Source organism: Epinephelus lanceolatus, chromosome 16 (assembly GCF_041903045.1).
Source record: "Epinephelus lanceolatus isolate andai-2023 chromosome 16, ASM4190304v1, whole genome shotgun sequence".
NCBI lineage: Eukaryota > Metazoa > Chordata > Actinopteri > Perciformes > Serranidae > Epinephelus > Epinephelus lanceolatus.
This window is the reverse complement of record NC_135749.1, coordinates 31,910,323-31,923,665: the sequence shown is the minus strand read 5'-3', so window position 1 is coordinate 31,923,665 and position 13,343 is coordinate 31,910,323. Positions and strand designations below refer to the sequence as shown.

Below are 13,343 nucleotides of genomic sequence, written 5' to 3'. Positions count from 1 at the left end.
GAGGACCAAACACAAAGCTTAAAATAAAATTCTGACATACATCCTAATTTTCTAAGTGTGATCTCTTTCTTCTAAAAGTGCTGTGACATAACACTGCCCACCAGGTAAAAGACAGTTACTACCAACACCTCTCAGGCCGTGTTGTCACACTCCTCCACTGTGGCTCGATGGGAGGAGGCAGGGCGGGATATTTTTACACTGCAGCAACTGGAGGATTCACAATATGAACTAGCCACTTTTACCACTCCACCTCTGAAAGATTAAGAGTTAGAGAGGCCTGTGGTGCCACCTACGACCAACATTTACCCACATTTGGCTGGTGGTGGTGTTTATTTTCGACCCTGGTGAGCAGACGGATGTGTCTGTGTTACGTCTAAAGGCAGTCGGGTTGAGTCGAGGCGAGGCAACTGCACACCAGAAGCAGGTTTGCTGGTTCAAGGGTCAGTTGTGATTCATTAGTGTTGAAGCGATGAAGCTCAACAAGCTCTCATTGTGGCAGTGCCAGGAGGGCAGGAGAGCAACATTATTTAGGTACCGCAGAAGTGTAATGCATTCACTTTTCTGAATTGACAAGATTATGTCAGAATACTGAGAAAAGTATTTATAGGGGAGAAAAATTGCCCTTTTTTCCCAGAATTAATGAGATCTTGATGTTTTCTAATTCATACCTCAACAAAAAAGCTTGTGCAGAGCCACAGAGATGGTTTGTGCAGCCGAGATGCGCTGCACAAAATGTGACTACACGTCGGGTACTGCAGACGTCACAGAAGTTTGATTGGACGTCAGGGCTCCAAACAGTTCTGGTCCCATCACGCATGTGTGAAACCACGTTACACAACCTGTCGCTGTACCACGTATGCCTGGGGTGCACAAGAGGAGTCTGCACTAGGCTGCACAGCATGCATAGGTGCACAGCTGCAGGAGTATAAATCAAGCATCAAAATGCTGCTTGTTTATTTTTTTTTCTAAAATGAGAATCTCAAAAATGCTTGTTTTTCTGAATTAAAAAGATTATCTCATTAATTTAGAGAAACAGGGCAATTTTTTCTTCTCAAATGAACGCATTAGACTTCCGTAAGCTTCCTTTTATCTACCTCAACTTGACATTTACCAGCCCACAGGGACATCTGAGCGCAAGGCTGATCATGTTTTGTGACCTGAATCGCGCAAAAAAAAAACTCATTCAGTTTGTGGATGATTTGTTTAGAGATGAAACTTAGAAGAGAACGCTTATAAGAACTTAACAACCCATAATATAAGATGTAGACGCTTTAGGGGGTGACTGCTCAGGAGGCGGTACTGACGGTTCTCTCAGGAAGGAAGGACTGCAGCTGTGACACAGCAAACACTACAAATATAATACAGGATATGTTTTTAGATGTGGAAGTTTAAGGAAGTTTAGGTTTAGGTCTGTTGCTGCCTCAATATGCCTCTGTCCGTCCAAACTGATTGTTTGCACAGCGTTGGAGAGTCCATTATCTACATAAGTGTAATGCATTCACGTGAGAAAAAATAACTTATGCTGCCCCTTAAGTCCTGGAAGAGGATATTTTGCGTGATATTTTGATTTTGTGTGCACAAAATACAAAAACTATCACCTTTTGGGATTTTAGGGGCGCCATCAGATCTCAGAATTCTGAGAAAAGTTTCTGCTGGAAAAAAATCAGTTTGTTTTTTCTATATCAACAAGATAATAATCTCATTATTCAAGACAAAAGCAGATTTATTTCTCAAGTGAATGCATTATACTTCCGTAATAAAGTTTATTTACATAACTCAGTGATGTTTGTGCATGAGATTTTTCAAAAATTATGTAACATTTCCAACAGCGAGCTAGTTTTACCGCAGAGTAACAAGTAACTTTTTCAAAGTTTTAAAATGTTTTGACTGTTGAGAGAGCTGTTCTATTGATTTAATACTTAAGCCTTAAAAATCAACAAATGTAAATGCAAAAGAAAGTTCATATTAGCACCACATTTCTATTGTCTGTAGCACCGCTGAGAAAAATGATATACTGCGTTAAAAAAACACAGTTAGCCCAGTTATCCAGTTACCCATCGCCTTTCCAATGACTCACACTCAGATGCTGGTTTAGTAGCAATGTGTGGCTCATACACTGGCAGCTGATCCTGGACAGGTTACGGGTCGTTAAGTTCCTGTAGTGGGAAAGACCTGGCTGATCTTGAGTCAGTTCACATCATCTGATCATTGCCGGATTTACAGAAGTCACATTTTTCACCTGAATCCTACCCTGCTGCTGCAGACATACTATAGCACCGACACAGATTTAGTGTGTGTGTGTGTGTGTGTGTGTGTGTTGAGGCTTCTACACTCGCTCCCTGTTTAAGTCTGTTCAGAAAGGGGACAGAGTCTGTACTGTATGATTAACCAATTATCTTTGGTTCCTTAATGGGCTAACATAAGCAAACGTTTTAAAGCCAACACAAGAAAATAACACAGAGGGGAAAAGCACACGAACGTCTGATTATTAGGTGTGTTTTTCTTGTGTCTTAACTGCCAAAACAAACCAAAGTCTTGTTGTTTTAAAGAGAGTCCCAGTTCATGAAAACATGGAAATAAAAGGCCTAGAGGAGGGGTGGAGAGGAGGAGGAGGATGGATAACAGGGTTGGAGGAGTAATCACTGCCGTGGTGAGGATGATGAGGCAGAGTTGGAGGGTCGGAGGGAGGGAGGGGTTGTTTTTGCAAACCCGCTCGACCCCCTCCATTGCGAACATCTCCCCAACCAGCTGAGGTCAAATCCAGGAATGTCCGCAGGTGGAGCACCCTTCTTCATTCGTGTGTTCTTCATCCGTCTGTCCCTCTCTCACTTCCTCAGCCGTCTGCTTGTCTGTCTGTACGTCGGTCTTCCTCTCTGCAGGTCACTGGAGGTCTCGGTCTTCTAGGTACCGGTACTCAAACGTGAAGCCTTCCTTCTTCCGCTGGCCCCATTTCTCATAGTCAAAGTAAATGTATGTTCCCTGAAGAAGAATTTAAAAGCATGATTGAGTAACTGATGAACGACCTGGCAGAAATACAATCAAACCTGCTCTGGAAAAAAAGTTTTACTAGGAGTAAGATAACATCTCATCAGAGCCACTCCCAGCAGGGAAACACTGGACATTAACAGTCAGTGTTTGCACGTTTTATACAGAATGCCAAAGCGGAATAACTACGCAACACTCCCAACTTCAGCAGGATGTATATATAAGGGGCTTGCGAGAGCCCTCTCGTCTTTTCTCATCCCCCTAAAAGGCAAATACACTTGCACCGTGCGCATCTTCCCCCATGCCACCTCTACTGAGATTTGACCTCCTTCATGTTGCCGGCCTCGGCTCTGCAGTATATTGAGCACGGCCTGTCAGACACTGGTGGTTCTATGAGTCAGTTTATAAACAAAAACATTATATAAATCACATTGTCATATTGCTTTTTACTAATGCAATACAAGTTGGATTTAGCACTGTGACGCCATTAGTACAGGCTGATAACTGTAGGCTACTTTTTAATTTTGCCAGAATGTGTCATGAGAAATGTCGGTTCTAAATAAAATCTAAGTGGTTCAAGCTTGTACATGGGACGGGACCGTCAAAAAACATTTTTTCTTATTTTCAAATGAATGCTGTGCAGCTTAAAATTCTGAAAGTATTTTTTCTTCTGTTTCAGACAGTCATTGGTTTCCATTCATAACCGCAGAGTATAAAAATCAATCAGCAATCAATCAGTTCATGAGGTGTTGTTATCCATCTGCATTAATTGTTGTAATGGTAAATACATTTATATATAGCACTCTTCTAGTCTAAGCTAGCAGTCACTGCCTGTGCCTGTGCATTACAGACAACATTCACATCATTCACCCACATTCATTACCTAGTGGCCAACGCTACTATGCAAGGTTCAACCTGCTCAGGAGCAATCTGGGTTAAATGGCTGCTCTACCTCCTTGGCCACAGCCTCTCCAAAATCTTATCAATCTTATACTGTGACTGGTTAGTAATGCAGTTTATGTGCAAGGTTAAAATTTTACATGTTAAATATCTGCACTGAACAACTTCATAATAATTACATCATATTCTCTGTGGCACACACAAATTGACATAAAGCTCTATTGAGAGGCTCTTAAGAGATGTTCATAATGCATACAAATGGACAGAAACCAACGACTGCCTAGAACAGCAAAGACTTCATCAAATTTTCTGAAACACCACAATATGGTTTAAAAAGGCTTAAACATGCAGAAACACTGGTGTGGGCCTGAAATAATCTTTCTTATCACTAGAGGTGGAAGATGTGAAGCTGACCTGCTCAAACTCATCTGTAATGGTCTTGGGTTCTTCGTGCCTCTGAAACCACATCATGTACTTTGTATGGAACCTCCATGACTGCTTCTTCAGGGCTTTGGCTGCCAGATACTGGGCCTTAGTGCCCTGCAGAGAAGAAGAAGAAGAAGAAGAAGAAGAAGAAGAAGAACAAGAGAGTAGAGCATGGGAGAAATGAGAAAAGAAAAGCAAAGATAGGTGGCAGAGGAAGAGAATAGATGCAGAGAGTAGTACAGTGGGAAAAAATGTAATTAGTAAGAACACGAGCAAGTTTTGCATATAATGTTCAATAACACATTCCATTAATTATTTGGAGATTAACATCTGTATTGTGCATGTTTGTACTCTGACATTGAATCCCTTTCTCTTGTCAAACTCTGTTGCAGCAGAACATTAATCTCCAGAACGATGCAGCTTGTGTTTTGATATCATGACTCCGACACTAAATCACAGAGGCTTACCTCCAGGTAGTAAAAGATGAAGAAGAGAGTTTCTGTGGAAAGCCTCTGGTAAAACTCTACAGTGTCAGAGTGGGGCGGTGGCACCTGGTGGTGGAAAGGCAGGGTGGGGCACGGGTTCCTCATCAGGTACTGCCTGTAATATCCACACAGGGGGACGGTTAGTGGGACATCACTGATGAAAAGGAAGAACATGGGCATTTTCAACAGGTGTGAAAAAACAAGAGCACGCAATCCGTGAATCAAACCTGCTGGTTCAGGATTTAAATAAGGAGTCCAATCAGTGACTGTTCAGTGATGAAATAAGTGTGCCACGCAAGAAGCAGGTAGTGTACATAGTGCTGTACACTGAAGTGTACTAATGTAAGAATGATGCAATTTGAGACACACTCGAAGTCAGTCCCCAACTGAAAGTACACCGATACACCTAGCTACATGCTAACGCCAGGGAAACATGTAATCTTGGTTGCTAACGTTGTTATTATCTCCAACACTTCATATTATATTCCTGCTGGTTGTGAATTCACTAACAACAAAAGCTGCATTACTCACAATATGATGTGTTTGAAGTGTGTTATGCTAGTAGCAGCTAATGTAGCCTGGAGCCTGCAGCAGAAATGAGGTGTGACGTACAAAGTCAGGTGAGCTCACTTCTTTCTAACCCCACAAACTTAAAATCTTCAGTTCAACCAACACTGACTGAGTTTATCAGTTTTAATGCAGCTGGGTCATTCTATGACAAGACAAGAAAGGCTTTATACAACTTTGTAGTGCTCCCCAACACCTGTAAACAAAATTTAATGTGTATAATTGGTGCAGCACCTGGGACATAACAAAATGAACTTGCTCCATTTATCAACAACTATAGAATAACTCTTCAAGTATGGGAAATGGACAATATGATAATGTGGAGAGCAAATTTCAGGCTGTAATATCAGTTATTTCAGAAATCATTATCAAGGGTTGTAATATTACAGTGTTGTGACTTTACCTGTGAATCATGATTGCAAAAACAGACTATAGACTGTAAATAGATTTAAAAAAAAAAGGCTATAAAAGAAAGCAGACTATATATCATCATCACACTGCCTCAAATCTGAGGTAGACTAATTTGCTAATCCAAAGCCACACACTCACTAAATGTCGGTCAGGCTGTATTGAATGTTTTTGATGAATGTTTTGGGACTAATTAACTGATCCATTAGTCAGACGGTCGGACAGATTCTCCTCCCTGATGGGAGCAAAAGTAGGAAAATTACCTCAGTGGAGCTCACTCTGCCCAGATGCACTTTTCCATCCAAACCATGTATTTTTAGATCAGTGACAAACCCAGTTTGTCCTTTCTGCTTCCATTAGGCTGCCAGGTCAGTGTGTGCCAGAACTAATGATCTAGTGCCACGAACGAGCAGGAAGTTTGAGACTGATCACTAGTGAGTTAAAGTATCTGACTAACACACTCCTCATGTACCAATGTGATTATTTAAAATTAAGCAGTATGAATAACAAAGTGTGTTGAAAAAAGTAGTCACAGAATATCTCACGATACGATATGTTAGACACAAATGTAACAAATACTCAGGTACCAAGTCGATGACAACATTTGGAAAGCATGACGGTACTACTACGGACTTTTTTTTCCTCAAGTGCCGTAGTTATGGGGGATGCAATTCTTCTGAAGCTGATCAGGCAGCACATACGCAGACATGTGTTTTAGTCTGCTGTTAAATGCCAGAGGAAGAGGAAGAACCCCCGCCAGCACATAAGAACATGCGAAAAATGGCGACAAGTGCAGCTGCAGCGACAGCTCGGCCCCAACTCAAAAAGCATTTTTCCTGAGGCCTGCATAGTTTGTTAATTCTTTGCATTTGTAAGCACCATGTGTTTACACAATGCTACAAACAGCAGCAGCGTGACGAGCGCTGTATGTCTGCAGTTGTTTTTCCTCGTCAACTTTGTGTGAAACGCTGCGTTCATCCCTGTCATTTTTTTTCCCAGCCATCCAATCACTGTAGAGGAGGTGTGAGACTAAAAACCTACCACAAAGACCATCAATCACATCTTACAGGTAGAAGTGCTGAACAACAACAACAACGGAGGAAAAATATGTTACCTCACCTACCTTTCTGACCTACAAAATCTCATGAACTGTACTGTACTACTGTATCTATAACATATTGCAAGAGGAGGTGATACAACATGTTCATGTGTAGATATTTTGTCCATCCTTGAGTTGGAAATTAAGCAAAGTTACTAAGAAACGTGGGAGATTTCACTCGACTGTCGACATCATAGTCTTGTTTTAACACCAAAGAAGAAATCCCTGCAGGCTGTGTGTGTGTGTGTGTGTGTGTGGCTCTCCTCCTCTGGCTGTAAAACAACAGGTACTGTGGGACAAGAGGGTTTGAGTGTTCAGATTTAAATGTCAATTGTATCTGTGTGGGCTGACTGCACTGTAGATACAGAACCAGCATAATGTCCTCTGATTGTGTGGAGGTATCTACATTACTGCATTACTGAGGGTATTAGACAGCACTAAATACATATCAAGTACAGTGGTGTGATTTTCATTATGTCCACATTATTCCCTGTATTAAATAACTGCGTGCTGCGACTGATTCGAGCTGTGGCCCTGTGATTTCAGTTGGATGACAAAGAAAAGCTGCAGAGTCTGGAACAAGTTCTCTTTAAATCTCTGCATCATGAAAGCTTCGACAAACAATGGAAATTCAACAATTAAATGCAGAAGATTTTTCAAGGATGTGTGTTTGCTCAGATCAGTGATTGAGGCTCTTTGTCCTGTCTGAGGACAGATTTTATGTTTCATTATCTGCGTCAAAATGAAACAACAAGGTCCTGTCACACGTGTAGCTCCCAGTAACAGAAAGGGAAATAAGCTGCCCAAAAAAAAAGTAAAAAACTTCAGTAACTATTAAACTGAAACACAATTTGAGACGCTGTGTTGTGTTTATATCATATATCATTTTTTTATCAGACTCTCATACATTCTTTTAAAATTTAACATTAAAAGTCTGGGAATTTCTAAAATCAAAATTCTAGAATAAGTTAGCAAGTTAGCAGTACGTTAGCTGCAGCTGTTTCATTAGAATGAAATGACCCAACGTGAATAAATGGAACATGGATAAAACTTTAATACATCAACTTGTCTGTGAAGATGATTCTCTGAGTCACATCAGATAGGAGGTAATTATCCCACGCTACTTTACGATGTCATCAAAGTCCATCTCTCTTTTTTTTTTTTTTTAAATTGAGAAATGGAAGAAATCACACACTGTGCATTTAAAACTACGAGATACTGAGATTGTTCGTCTGTCAAATCATTTCGTTTAAATTGTCAGCTTAAACATTTTCAAAATGTTTTAAACCATCTGTGCAAAGACTTCACATGCTCCTGATCAGAATTAAAATTTATTATATTTGTTTTGAATCTACCTCAGATTTGTAAAATGTTTCACTGTTTGGCAAATATTTGTCATGTTCTGATAATAAATGAAAGTTAGTTAACAGTATTGTTAACACTGTAGTTTAAGTTTCCTGTCCTTGATGATATTTCTGTTGTTTTACGTATTTGGATGCATCATGGTATTGATACTTTTATTCAAGTTAAGAGTCTGTGTACTTCCTCCACAACAGTTTTACCTGACGAAGGCCTAAGGACTGAAACATTGTGTTTTTCTAAAATAAACTTTATTCCAAGTTAAAGGACAATGTGCTGGAATTCTCTCCTCTCTTCCCTTTGGACGTTCTCTCATACGCAGCTGTCTACAACAAACGTGTAAGGAGCCTTCACAGTCAAGATCTGACCTCATCCTGCTGGCAAAGAGTGTACTGTTTCCAACTATTCTGGCTGAGTGCAGTGTGTTTATTATATATGTTATTATTATTATTTTATTTTAGTATGTGTGTGGGGGAAAATGTAAATATTTGACTGCACCTGATCCTCTCGGAGTCAGACGGGTGGGGCATGTGCGTCCACGCTGCCTCCTCCATGGCCTGTTGGTAGAGCTGGTCTTTGGACAGGGGAACTGGCCCCAGCGGGCAGACCCCCAACGATGGGGGGATGCTGACTTCTGACTGCGAGGGCTGAGGTGCTGACGGGGGGCCTGAGGGGGCCGTAGTGCTGCTGGGAAAGATGTCTGAAAAAAGAAAGCAGGAGACAGAGACTTAAAGTCAGAAAAGCAACAGGGAGAGGTGAAAGGGGTGATGGTGAAGGAAATTAGGTATTTGGAGAAGTGAAAAAAGGATGTGCAGAAGGGGGAGGGATTTGGGATTTGAAGTCAGAGAGACAAAGAGTACAGAAGTTGAGTCAGGGCTGATAATATCATCAGCAGTTTTTGTTCAGAGGAGGCTGAGAGTGGGAGGTGAGATGACATTTTGTTCCATTAAACTACTGCTTTTCTATTTCTGCTCTGTGGCAACCCTCTATCTCCTTTTATCAAGGTACGCGTGTGTGTGTGCGTGTTGGAGTGTGTGTGTTACCTGGGGTGAGGTGCAGGGAGGGCATGTCTCCCTCCATCCCTGAGCTGAGTGCTGCTCGCTCGGCCATGGACTTCAGGCTGCTCAGAGGCTCTTGGGGCTGATGAGGACAGACAAGGAGACTCATGGGAAAACAGATTCTACTGGACTGTGAGCACATTGTTAGCGTACCTGCCCCTATGGAGGAACTCCAGCTCCCGCACCAGTGATAATGTTGTCATGAAAATCACTTTTGCTCTTCGTTGTTTGTTTCTTTCTGTCGTCTCCTTTCAAAGATGCTTGTGATGTAACATCAGGCAGCTGAGGAGCGAGAGTATTTCATACCCGAATGACACGGAGAGCAAAAGAACTACACTATATGGCCAACAGCAGACAGCGATATTTTGGACACAATTGTGCTTCCAACTTTGTGTCAACCTGTTTGGGAAGTTTCCTTTCCTGTTGTAACATGACAATGCTTCTGTGAATAAAGACCTGCCTGCACAGAACTCCATCCAGCACCTTTGGGATGAACTGGATAACCGATTATGAGACAGATCTGATCACCCAATGTCAGTGCTGCACCTCACTGATGCTCTTGTGGTTGAATGGGAACAAATCTCTGCAGCTAGGCTCCCAAGTCTTCTGAGAAAATTTCCCAGAAGAGTGGAGGCTGTTAGAGCAGCAGATGAACACTCAGGGTTTTCAAGTAAGGTGTGCAATGCTCACACATGGGTGTAATGCAAAGGGGTCCACATACTTTTGGCCATGAAGTGAGCCTGAATGTTTAATATGCCAACTGGAAAAATAACCAATGACACATAATTCTAAATTGTTTTGACATACAGCACAAGATCTGAGCCGTCAGAACTGCTAAAAAAAAAACCATACATATAAAAAGTTGTTTAAAGGGACAGTTCACCCCACAAATCAAAGACACATTTTATTCTTAGCTGTAGTGCTATCTATCAATCGCAAAACACAAAGATGGAAAAAAACATGTTAATTAAAATGACATCATTATAAATCAGCAGCTGTAAGACTGTGAGACTAACACAGAGTTTATGTTAGTTGCCCCATTTACACTTGCCATAAAAACCAATCTGTATTTGGATTATTTGGATACAGAAAAACACGTTTTAATACCAGTTACAACCGGGGCCTGAGTGTGACTGTGTGTGTGTGAGTGTGTGTGTGTGTGTGTGTGTGTGTGTGTAAATTCTCACCTTGATGCTGTCGGAGGACTGTGAGTAGGACAGTGGCCCGTTCAGAAGGCTGCCGCCGCTCACCGTTTTGGCCTCGCTGTAGAAGGCTGGCGACGGGGAGCTGGATGACAAACTTAGTGAGCCCAGTAAACTGGGACCAGTGTCCTTACTGGAGAGAGAGAAAGAGAATGAGAGAAAGGATGAAAAAGGGGAGACTCAAATAAAACCCGAGAAGAGTGGGAAGGTGAACCTGGGAAACTGATGCGTTTTTTTTTTTTTGCTCACGCTTAAGTGATTTGGGATGTTCACGAGATTTATTTCAACATGAGATTTTTAACCCATATTCCCATAATTCTACATGACAGTTACCTTAGCTAGTCGGCACCAGAAATACTAGTATATTAAACTTATTATTAAATTTTTTTTGTTATTAATGTACACTTTTAAATTATATAATAATACATGTGCTGATGACTGATTCTTTCTTCCCCTTTAACATTGTGGACATAAGTTGTTAGAAACATCCCTACTGACAGGTAACTTGTTTTGTCATACTTACGGCTGATTGGCTGTGGAGGTCAAAGATGAGGGTTGGCTGCTTTGTGATTGGCTGGCACTGGTGAGGGCGGAGTCTGTTGTGCTGTCTGCTACCACAGCGCTGTAACCTGTGATGTAAGAAGAGGAGTAAAAGAGAGAACAAATAAATGTCAAAGAATATGAAAGAGCACTGATCGTTGTCCTTTAACTCGATACTCACTAGTGCTACCGTTCTGCTTCTGTTGGCTTGGCGGCCTGATGGAGAGTGACGAGCTTCCTCCCACCACTCCGCTCCCCCCTGATCCCGAGCTGCCTCCGTTGCTCCCGATGACTCCCACTCCGCTACCTGGCGCTAAACCTCCTACTGGGCTCAGTGACACCAAGGAAGACACCTGCACCCCTGACTGAACGGAACTCAGACCCAGAATCCCTGAGCCGACACTGGTCAGCCCTGGAGCTGGGCCCAGCAGACCTCCTGTTGAGGATGTCGGCCCGCCGACTGTGATGCTTCCGCTGCCGATGGAGCCCACTGTTGTGTTGGCTGTTGTGGGGCTGATGCCGATGCCGCCAAGAGAGCCAGGCAGGCCAGAGCCGATTGCTCCTGAGGCAGCTGCCTGAGCGTAGGGTGCCGGGGTGGAGCCCGACAGAAGGCTCGCCATGGTGCTCAGGGATGCCGGCATCCCTGACAAGCCAAGGCTCCCGGACATTGGGCTGGTGGTGATCGAGCTGGACATGCCGCCTTTCCCCAGCGAGAGGCCCAGACTGAGGCCAAGACTGTTGGAGGTTGGTGTGTGCCCGGACAGAGACTGGGGCTGGGAGGTTGAAGTGAAGAGCCCCTGTGTGATGGCGTTGGGTGGAGAGGGGGCAGAAGAGACCAGATGGCTGTTGGTGGAGGTGATGGGGATAGAGATTGGAGTTGAGGAGGTGGAGCTAACTAAGTTTTTGGCCTGTTGTTGCTGTGCTGACGGGTGCGGCTGCTGCTGGGTGGCATTGCTGTAGCTGCCAGCGGAAGTGTTGGAGAGGAGACCCCCCGAGCTGCCGTGATGACTGTTGCCCCCAGAGCTGCTGAGCCCTCCTGCCGCGATGGTCGCCATAGAGACAAGTGAGGATGAGGTCAGTCCCGAGACAGAGGAAGAAGAAGAGGAGGAAGAGGAGGAGGAGGAGGAAGAGGAGGAAGAAGAGGAAGAGGATAATGAGGAAGAGGGGTTTCCGTTCTTCACAGGTGACTGGAAAAGAAGTAAGAAGACATTAACATGTTTGTCTTGTTGGAGGTGCGTCATGTTGTTAGTTAATGATATATTGTTTTCTACAGGAAACATCAAAGTTAAAAACACTTAATGTCCAACTCAGACTACAAGTTTTACCAGCAAATTACGTTTTTATATCGGCTAATTATAAAATTATCTAAAATTTCACAAAACAAAAATAAGACAACACACACACACACACACACACACACGTATATAACAGGCTGTCTACAGGTATCAGACTCTTAAATTTAATGCTTCAAAAGACGTTTTTAAGGTAATTTTTAATCAAACCTGAGACTGATTTTTGGGAAAATAAATTTTTGTTATTCTAGCATTGCAGGTAAGATAAACAGTGAATATGTGGTTAAACTCACTCTAATGACTGTATTCCTACATAAAATCCTTCCTCTGCACAGTAAGTGCATGTATAAAGTAAAAGACAGTATTAGGTTAGAGGTAGGTTTTAAGATTTCTAACATCAGAAATGTGGATTTTCACACAGAAGACTTGACTCATTTTGACAAAAAGAAATTTGAATATGATTATTATCAATTTGAATGAATGTGATGAACAAAAACAAATAAAACCGAATTGGAAGTGCCAAAAGCTGCAATTCCTTTGATGGCCACTTGAGGCTGGCTCCAAGAGCGAGTCAATCCCATCCAACTTTACAGCAGAAATAAACAGTTTAGCCTGGTACAAAAAATGGTTTTGTCTCTATAGGTAATTTTCTCACTCATGACAACTGTATGGGGTGTGAATTTTATATAACTCAACTGTTTAAATGGTAATAAGGCTACCAGTTATGCATATTTGCTGGTGTAGCTGCTCTGAATGACAGGTGGGTAAGTCGCTAACAAGGCAACAATGTTGGTTTGGTAACATAACCATAGCGTAACCCCAGATTAACAGCATAGGTGTAGCCATAGCTGTCATTATTTCAGTGTGTTTTATAGTTTGTAAAAGTTAATAGTATCATTTAGGTTGTCTAAAAAAAGTCTTGTTCAGACTTTGGTTGTACCAAAAGACCCTATAAGGAGCCAGATGTTTATTTTTTCTGGGAAGTACATTTTGTTGTAATGGTTTTAAGCCTCATTTTGCAG

At 42.2% G+C, this 13,343-nt stretch overlaps 1 protein-coding gene across 2 annotated transcripts in view; it reads right to left on the bottom strand.

Moving 5' to 3' along the window:
• Positions 1-952: 952 nt before the first annotated feature.
• LOC117263607 (CCR4-NOT transcription complex subunit 3-like) overlaps positions 953-13,343 on the bottom strand; it is a 46,667-nt gene continuing 34,276 nt past the window's right edge. Inside the window, exons 12-19 of one of the 2 annotated variants that reach the window (XM_078175905.1) lie at positions 11,211-12,216; positions 11,013-11,118; positions 10,475-10,622; positions 9,273-9,369; positions 8,728-8,956; positions 4,779-4,911; positions 4,300-4,425; positions 953-2,979 (exon numbers count right to left, since the gene is read on the bottom strand). In XM_078175905.1, coding sequence (XP_078032031.1) covers positions 2,881-2,979; positions 4,300-4,425; positions 4,779-4,911; positions 8,728-8,956; positions 9,273-9,369; positions 10,475-10,622; positions 11,013-11,118; positions 11,211-12,216 — 1,944 coding nt within the window. In that variant the 3' untranslated portion in view covers positions 953-2,880. The remainder of the gene's footprint in view (positions 2,980-4,299; positions 4,426-4,778; positions 4,912-8,727; positions 8,957-9,272; positions 9,370-10,474; positions 10,623-11,012; positions 11,119-11,210; positions 12,217-13,343) is intronic. The other variant, XM_033637161.2, reaches the window with a different exon arrangement.